At 35.5% G+C, this 8,951-nt stretch overlaps 3 protein-coding genes across 3 annotated transcripts; all 3 read left to right on the plus strand.

Moving 5' to 3' along the window:
* Positions 1-835: 835 nt before the first annotated feature.
* Positions 836-3,552, plus strand: LOC122606843 (putative uncharacterized protein DDB_G0286901). Its single transcript, XM_043779721.1, has 2 exons — positions 836-1,802; positions 3,171-3,552. The coding sequence occupies exons 1-2, from the start codon at positions 974-976 to the stop codon at positions 3,269-3,271; spliced, it is 930 nt and encodes a 309-aa protein (XP_043635656.1). The 5' UTR covers positions 836-973; the 3' UTR covers positions 3,272-3,552.
* Positions 3,553-5,086: 1,534 nt separating this feature from the next.
* Positions 5,087-7,094, plus strand: LOC122606845 (mitochondrial zinc maintenance protein 1, mitochondrial). Its single transcript, XM_043779723.1, has 2 exons — positions 5,087-5,398; positions 6,746-7,094. The coding sequence occupies exons 1-2, from the start codon at positions 5,146-5,148 to the stop codon at positions 6,820-6,822; spliced, it is 330 nt and encodes a 109-aa protein (XP_043635658.1). The 5' UTR covers positions 5,087-5,145; the 3' UTR covers positions 6,823-7,094.
* Positions 7,095-7,694: 600 nt separating this feature from the next.
* On the plus strand, positions 7,695-8,516 carry LOC122606844 (pectinesterase inhibitor 6). The gene has a single exon (XM_043779722.1). It carries the CDS (start codon positions 7,774-7,776, stop codon positions 8,347-8,349), a length of 576 nt encoding a protein of 191 aa, XP_043635657.1. The 5' UTR covers positions 7,695-7,773; the 3' UTR covers positions 8,350-8,516.
* Positions 8,517-8,951: the final 435 nt, after the last annotated feature.

The following is an 8,951-nucleotide window of genomic DNA, read 5'->3' on the forward strand; positions in this document are numbered from 1 at the left end:
TGTTGTGCTAATGAAATGTGCTTCTTCTTGTTTCTAGTGATAAGAGCCAATGGGAAAAGCAACTCAGCTCATTCTTTCGGTGCACAATCTATACATGGTGATCAAGGTTGCGTTCATAAACTCTGCTTGGGTAGAGTACTGATTCCTGAAGCTGACGTATGCCCTCCTCCACCTTATCAAAGTGACGCTGACTGTGTGGAATATTGTCAATCCGATATTGATGCTATATGTAATAAAATGGGAAATATTGTTGTGCTAATGAAATGTGCTTCTTCTTGTTTCTAGTGATAAGAGCCAATGGGGAAAGCAACTCAGCTCATTCTTTCGGTGCACAATCTATACATGGTGATCAAGGTTACGTTCATAAACTCTGCTTGGGTAGAGTACTGATTCCTGAAGCTGACGTATGCCCTCCTCCACCTTGTCAAAGTGACGCTGACTGTGTGGAATATTGTCAATCCGATATTGATGCTATATGTAATAAAATGGGATCATGTTGTTGCATCGTATAATTAAGAATTTGAAATGATCATCTATAGCTAATACGAGTATGTTGAAATTTATTTAACTTTTTGATATTATTTATGTTTAAATACATACACATGAAAGGTAATATAAATCTTGCTAGAAATTTTGATACTTGGGCTCGACACGATTATTTAACAGATTATCTCAAATTCGACTCGAATAAAAAACCAAATTGATGTTAAATATATTGCGAATCGAATTCGTATAGCTTTGCGAGCTGACAACATATCTAAATTAAAAAAAAGAAAAAAACAACAACAACATAAGGGGGTTCTAGTTTATTGTTACAAACTGAGGGACTCATTATCAAAAGTCCGATGTAAGCTAAACACTACTCTACTACGTGTGCACTTTGATCATCATCATCATCTTCATCCATCAAAATCCCCCAAATTTCAAAACCCTAACTTTAATTTCATCAAAACCATCATTTGATCAATTGTCAATGTCACCAAGAACAATATCTAATTCACGTCACGCAATTGACACGTGTACATTCCAGCTACACAGCTGGCGACCATTTCATCTTGTTCAGAAAACCACCCATGAAACCAAGATTCCCGACAACAACCTTAACAACAGCAACAACAACAACGCAAATTCTAAATCTTGCTCAAAACCCAACAAACGTGCGTGTTTATCTGACCGAGCAAGTTCATTTTCTATCGAAAATCTCGACATGTCGAAACTTTCTTTATTCGAAGACGACGGTTCGGCTAAATCGAGACGAGGGAGGGCACATTGGATGGCTAGAAAGAGACGTAGACGCGGGTCGAGATCGGTTTCGGGTAGAAGCTGTTCTGTTGGTGGTGGGTGTGTTTCGAATGCTTATGGGACGTGTTCGGATTTTATGATGGCGAATAACGGTGGCACGGATTCAAGTGGTGAGCTTTTTGTTAACATTAATAGTTTTCATAATAGTTATAATTATAGTAATGATCATAATGATAATAATGTTGATCATAGTAGTAATAATGGTAATGGTGGTGATGTGAATGGGGAATTATCGGATAATAGTGAGAGTAGGACTATTTTGAAAAATGGAAATGGAAATGGAGATAGGGAAGGATTGAGTTCGAGTAATGTGATTGGATTTAACGGAATGCATTGTTATCATTATAATGGAAATGGGAATGGTTTGGATAGTCAAGGAAATGAGTCAGGGTATGGAAGTGAACCGGGGTATAGAGGTGATGCGGAGTTTGGATACGGGGATGAGTTTGATGAAGAAGAGGATGATAATCGGGTTTTGTTTTGGGGTAATCGATTTGGAGGTACATTCTTCGTCTCTTTGTTTTATAAAGGTTGACATTTATGTGATGTTAAGTGTTATCTATCTTTGATTACATTTATACAGTTCTTGAATGTATCTTTCGACTTTCAAAGTTAACTTTTTTAGGCATGTCTTTATAAATATATGTGAAATGTGTGTAATTAAGAATGAGCGTGAAGAACAGTGGAGTGACAAAAGAAATGTCACACCTGGAAGTATCAAGACCTCAATAAAAGGTCCATGCTTTTTAGCATGGACAAATTGTTTATATCCCAACTCTGACTGTTTCCTGCTTTTCCCATTTAAAATCTCCACCCTAGAAGTTGTGTACTCTCTTAAGTCCCTACCCTTAATAAGTTAATATATCTTTTGTGGTTTTGTAACTTTGATTGCCGTCCCAAGTGTAACTTAAAGGACTATAATCTTTATCTCTTCTATAAGTTTATTTTTTTAACATATGAACGTAATCGATAGAAAGGTGAATTGTAAATTAGATGTGTAGTATCCTGTCTCAAGTTTAATCAGAATGACTGTAGATTTACCTTTCAAGATGTAAACTTTATCGATAGAAATGTAAATGTGAAATAGAAAGCATCTCAGTTGTTGTGATTGAATTTAGCATATTATCATAGGAGCTTTTTAATATTTGAAGATCAATAACAGTCCATGATAATTTTAGTTCCATGCGTATGCTTTATGTTCGTTTCTAGTGAATGTCATAGTAGCATGGTGATGTGTATTTAACCGAATTAAACAGAAGATTGAGACAAGAACTGTAGATAACACAAAAAAGGTAATAGTTGTATGATGATAAACATGGGATTTGAGTTCCCACAACTCCTAACTTGTATTGGAGTTCCAGCCATTCCTAATTGTTCATAAGAACCTCAATAATCAACTGTCTAAAACAATTGGGACTCAGCCCTTATTTAACAAAGACACTTGCACTAACTTGACTTTCATGTAGATACCGGCAATTATTTTAAATTTTTGAAACTCGACAATTCTTAGCCAGTCGATTCATATCACATGGTTCGCCAGACCAATCACAAAGTGTTGATACTTGATATACAGGTGTTCTTATTAAGTTAAGAATTCAGAAGGGCTTTTTTTTAGAGAGAGTTGAATTATATCATAAGAACATTCAGAAAGAAAACTTAGTGTGTTCTAGATGAACAGTTTATGAATCTCGTTTAACCAACTCTATACGACTAGAATGCTGCTCTGCCTTATTATCCATATTATTAATTTGCATCTTTTTGGTTATGCTACAAAAAACTGAAGATTGTTATTTAAGCACAAGAAACTGTACAGGCTATTTTTCTCGCATGGGTTTCTAATGGATTTGCATTGTCTGTCTTTGCATCAGATGCGGAAAAAATGAAGATAATAGGTGAGAATACATTGCAGAAAGCTCATCACAGGTGTCGACGCAAGAAACATGAGCTTAGAATGGTTGATGCTGTTTGACGACATGAGCTTTTGGTAATAACTATATATGTGCAATTATAAAGGATTATTATTGTAATGCAACTATCAGAAGACAGTTAACACTTGTTATTTGTGCATACTTGAACTTCATTTTTTTATCGTGTGGGAGAGGTTGCCTAAGATCCTCCAGCAGTCATTTTACTATAGTCTAATTTTTGTGGCACTATGTAAACTTATCTTATTGGCAAGAGAACATTGTACTGATTTGGTAAGACTTTCTTTTATTTTTTTTTAAATAACGAATTAAGGATGTTGTCTGATATGACAGTCCATATGTTTGTACATTCAGTTGATGAATATTCTAAAGTTAGTCTTTACTACAATGGATCCCATCAACAAATGATATATGATATTGTAAGAATAATAAGCTGTTCTGTGAAAACTAGTTTGCAGTTTTTTATTCCTGTAAATGTGTTTGATGAAGTAGATCTTTCAGTCTAACCAGGACCCGTTTATTGAAGAAGGTAAAACAGTGAAGGAAGAACTTTTTTTTTTTTTTTCTTGGCAGAAACTGCAGTAGCAAATAGTTGTGGAAACACCCGTTCATGCATCTTAATATGCTTAAGAAAGCAAGCATCTGTTGGGTCGAATAGCTTTTCGAGTAGCTCGTATCAGATCCTCATTCGTTCCCAAGTGGAGGCAAACTCTGCGCCACGGTCAGCAATCTGACCCAACCGTCAGATCAATGTAATTCCCTCAGATCGTTTTGCAACAACTATTTTTTTTTTGCTGAAAATTGGAGTTAAATCTGGGAGCAAAATATTTTATCGGTTTGGTCATGTTGATTACTCATACAAATGGCATTTAGTCATTTGCAATTGCTTTTGGGAGCACAATATTTCCCAAGACTTATATATTTTCTTCGCTACTTAATGCTATTCTTGATATAAGATGTGCATCCTGGTGTCTCACTATATAAAACTCAAGAGTTTATGTCAGTTTACCCCACTGACTAGGATTACGCTCCAACTTGACAATTGACATGATCGATTTTGAACTCTACGGACTTTGAGTTATAAGGGTAGGTTAAAAAAGACAAGTTTAAAAACACATTGGTCAAGTAAGACATGAAAAATTAATTTCTCACATAGAAGTGTGTTATAATCACAGATATGAAGCTATAAAAACCAAAAAGACCATTGGTTAGGGGTATAACGACTTGATTCTAACTGGTAAACACAAATCTCATAAATCTTGAATGATTTTTGAAGATGGTGTTTGAGTTTTAACTCAAAAATTTCATCATTATTCGTGCTTAAGGGTGATGCTTGCATATGTTTTTTTTTTTGAACTTTTTTTTCTCGTTAACTAGGTAATCTTTTTTTAAATAGCTAGTTTTCAAGCCCGAATTCGAAAAATTCGACTAATAACTCAGATAGCCTCTATACAGAATTTTATGCTTGCAAGTAACCTATCTCAAAAGCTCATAAATATCACTTAAGTAAATTGAGTTTTCAAGTAAGTTGAGCTGAAAGTTTTTTTCTAAATGCTCATCTTGTGAACCTAATCGATGATTAAGTTTCTACTCGAACTCAAATTTTATTATTTTACAAGTCGACACAATCGATTATGAACTCAAATAACTCGTGAAAAGCTCGACTTCTTTTTTATTAAACCTTCAGTCGGAACACGATATTATAGAATCTCACCGTATAATGGTGAATTATTACACGTAACCTAGACAACGAGATGTTGATCATGAATTCGAGAAATAGCTAGCTGGACTTAAGGGATATGAATTACAAAAACCATCAAACATGATGGGCAAAATTTGAAAAACAAAAAAAATCCCCAAAACAAAAACCTTAAACTACTATTCGCCTGTCTCAACAGAAATAACAATCCATCCTAAAATGGCAGCAAGAGGATTATCCGGAGAAGCTTTAACGGCATACAGATCATTATTAAGAGCAACACGGAGATCGTTCGCCGGAGACACCATCATGCTCGACGGTTCTGCGGCGGAGGTTAGAAAGAAATTTGAAGAGAACCGGCACGTGACTTCCGAACCTGAGATCCGGAAACTTCTAGATGAGGCACGTGAGGCCTCTGATTTTATATCTAATATGATCGTTCAAGCTAAGCTTAATTCTCGCGGCGGTTATGGTATATAATATATATTTTTACTGTAATTATTTTATAAGTTTTTTCAATATATATATTTTTTTATAATTTTGTGTATATATATGTATATATAGATACAGATAGATATAGATGTTGTTGTATGTGTATGTTATATGAGTTTTTATGTTAGGATTGAGATTTGTTGATTAGAAGTTTTTGATGATTTATGTAGAAATGATGAGATGAGATGTTTAATTAATTGTAATGTTAACCTAATTTTGGGGATTTCGGGATGGTCGACATAGACACAAGTTTGTTCCTTTTGCGAAACTTCGGTTACGCCTTAGTGGAGTTGATTAGAGTATTAGGGGTGCAAAGAAGCTATCCGGGATGTAACGTCAGTGCCACACGCTTTATCTCATCTACTTTTGAGACACCACTTTGACGCCTTGTTGTGGACCCGGGACCACTTTTGTAGGTAAAAGAAATTAGAACAATACTAAACTCAGTCGGTGATGATCTGGCGTCTAGACCATTGCCACTCTGAATTTCTTCTATTTGGGTGACATTTTTTCCTCTAATAACGGGAATATTACTAGTCTAGTTTACTCCGTTAGGGTAAATATTCACTTAGGGTAAGATACCTTGTTAATAGGAATCTACTAATAGCTGCTTGAAATTAGAGGGGGTAATATGTTATTCAACTTTAAGAAATGCACTTAATGCGCCGAAACTGCCAGATAGGATTTTGAGAATCGCTATTTGAAGCACATTCGTTACATTTCTCTTACAAATGTTATAATGTTTGCAAGCCTCTTATTTGGTGTTTTAATGGTCACTAGAGAAAACTAATTTACTAGATTTAGTGACAGTTATCTACTGAATTAGGGATTTCAAGTTTTATATTATGGTTGTAATCAGCTCTGTTCTTTTCCTTTATAATTGTGAAGTAGCCCTTTTGTACGGTTTATTTTGAATAGCAAACTCCCACACACTCTACTTATCACCTGTAGGTAGCCTTTAGTCAATGCAGTTTATTTTATAACCACTGCACCATGGTTGATTAATCTTGATTAAAAATTCAGCATTGTAAGTATGGGAAATAAAAAAGTTTTGAAAAGTTGTGTTCAAAAGTATTCACATTTTTTGAGGGAGTGTATTATTTTTTGTGATATGGGTAGGTATAATTGTTATCTTGATACCATGTGTCAAGCATGATGGTTATAAAAATTGTGTATTAGCTACTGGGATTAAATGATCTTTGAACTTGTATGGACAGCCCTTTTGTACTTTTACTATGGGATAGTAATCTTTAATTTCTACTTTTCTAGTCGACGATAGGAAGTGATCTACTTTTCTTCCATAGTTAATCTCGTTTATTATCTGCAGAGGTGAAGGCAAGCAAAGAACATGCAGGAGCAACACTTGAAATCCCTTCTGAAGAAATTCTTAAAAATTCTACCTGAAAAACTGAGGAGCTACAGAGGCTAGTGAGTGGGCGCCCACCAACAGGCTTCTTTGTTTCTTGATCTATTTTCATGTGATAGTGTTCTCGTACTTCTGGTCTGTAGTTCATCATAATTTTTGAGGCTTTTATTTGACTGAACTTATATAACCCTACATGTCATCTAGAGTCACATGGGTTTGTTCTTTTGCAATTGTTGTCGCTTGATTGTAATGAACACACGCTCTTAAATCATTTGCTCAACGGCAATTAGAATTGCTACACTATTGACTAGCCTTCATTCTCTTGACACCATTGATGTCAGATAAAGAGTAATCAGCAGGGCATTAAAAACTTCGTTATATGTCACCACATTTGATAAACTTTTGCCATATCCCAATACTTTGTCTTTAAGCTATTGGTTTTAACCATGTCTTTAAGCTATTGGTTTTAACCATTCTGCACTCATCTGCATTGTCACTGCCATTTTTTTTGTTCTTCTTTATCGACTTGGACAGTAGCTTTATGTGTATATAATGTTGCAAAGCTAATCCTATTTAATGCTTTGTATCCCCTTTATCGTGAACAGATCTACTTGCCGAGATGCAGTCTGGCTTTAATGTCGATCATTGTATCTAGTTAGATTGCCTTTATGTGCTTCCTTGAATGCAGGGCAAGAAGAAAATCATAGATGAATCGTAACACTTTCTAAATTCATGACGGTCCCACTTCATTTCACATGATCATCTAGAGGCCCTATCTTTCAGGTTACCCTACAACTTACCACTCTTTATTACTCTCACCCTCTTCTTGTTTAACAAGCACAAAAAGGAGTTTTGTTCAACACTTTCCACCTCATCATAAACTCCCTTCCTTTATATACTGATATTTCTAGGTCCATTTTTTTTACTCCATAGCTGCATAGAGTAGTCTTTAAATTATTCTTTTTCATTCGCCAATTTTGAACTTTTAGATGGCGTGTAGCCGAGCAATTTTAATAACATTTGTGTTACTATCATGGCTAGCAATCCCATCTTGGTCATGGGGATCTAGAAAACGAGGTAGTTATGTAAAAGATGCTTGTAGTGTCACAAGATATCAAGATCTTTGCATCGACTCTCTTTCTTCATACTCGAACAAAGCCAAAACCGACCCTAGTAAGTGGGCCCGTGCTGGTGTTTCTGTCACCATAGGTGAAACCAAGAATACGACCCGTTATTTAATTGGGCTGAAGAACAAGAATCGCATGAAGGGAAGAAACCGAGTGGCGGTTTTTGATTGTGTGGAGGTGTTTCAAGATGCATTGGACAGTCTTCACAAAGCATTGGGGGTACTTAGACAACTTAGTGCCGAGACATTTGTGAACGAAATGGAGGATATAACTACTTGGATCAGTAGTGCACTTACTGATGAAGACACTTGCTTAGATGGATTCGAAGGGCAAAATGGGGAAGAATTTAAGTTACTCGAAACTAAGGTTACAAAAGTGAGTTATTATACTAGTAATGCTCTTGCTCTCGTTACTAAACTTGCTTCAACTGGGCCATAGCACTAGTTCCCTTTGACCAGTAAGCCATCTTTATCGTTCATTAGGATAAGTAAGTTATTGTATTAGTAGCAACCAAGCTCCAAAAGTGTAGTATATGGTAAAGATAATAAAGCCACTGTAAAATGAATGAAACAACTGTTTAATGGTCTTCTTTATCTTCTCTTTTATATATACTTGCGTGGCTTAAAGGTATCCTGGTCGACGATGTGTCATGTGAACCACGTTTTTGCATGAGTTGATCAAGGATATATGGGAAAACCGAGTGTTTCGCAAAAAAATATCCTGGAGTTGAGCATAGGTCTTTCAACCATAGTATTAGCAATCAAGTATTTTATAACCCAGGCACAAATAATACCTTGGGCCTTACGGTACTGTTTACTGTTCTCTTGTTTTGTTTATTTTTCTCTAGTCGCTTACAGACTTCGTGTGTTTGTTTACGCCGATGAAACTGATTGTTTTTTATCTTCCATGACCGCGACTTATTTCATGAGTTCGGATGTTTTAGCTCTTGTTAGAAGTTGGCCATATCTCGCTTTTTTGCTAGTTACTAAATTTAGTAAACTGAGCTTAACAGATACCTGTCATGTGTGAGTTTGTAAAAA

The sequence above is a fragment of the Erigeron canadensis genome, chromosome 7 (assembly GCF_010389155.1).
Source record: "Erigeron canadensis isolate Cc75 chromosome 7, C_canadensis_v1, whole genome shotgun sequence".
NCBI classification, from domain to species: domain Eukaryota; kingdom Viridiplantae; phylum Streptophyta; class Magnoliopsida; order Asterales; family Asteraceae; genus Erigeron; species Erigeron canadensis.

Coding starts and splice junctions, on each gene's coding strand:
- LOC122606844 (XM_043779722.1), top strand. CDS start 7,774: ATGGCGTGTAGCCGAGCAATTTTAATAACATTTGTGTTACTATCATGG.
- LOC122606843 (XM_043779721.1), top strand. CDS start 974: ATGTCACCAAGAACAATATCTAATTCACGTCACGCAATTGACACGTGT. Junction 1,803..3,170: donor TTGGGGTAATCGATTTGGAG/GTACATTCTTCG, acceptor TCTTTGCATCAG/ATGCGGAAAAAATGAAGATA.
- LOC122606845 (XM_043779723.1), top strand. CDS start 5,146: ATGGCAGCAAGAGGATTATCCGGAGAAGCTTTAACGGCATACAGATCA. Junction 5,399..6,745: donor TAATTCTCGCGGCGGTTATG/GTATATAATATA, acceptor TATTATCTGCAG/AGGTGAAGGCAAGCAAAGAA.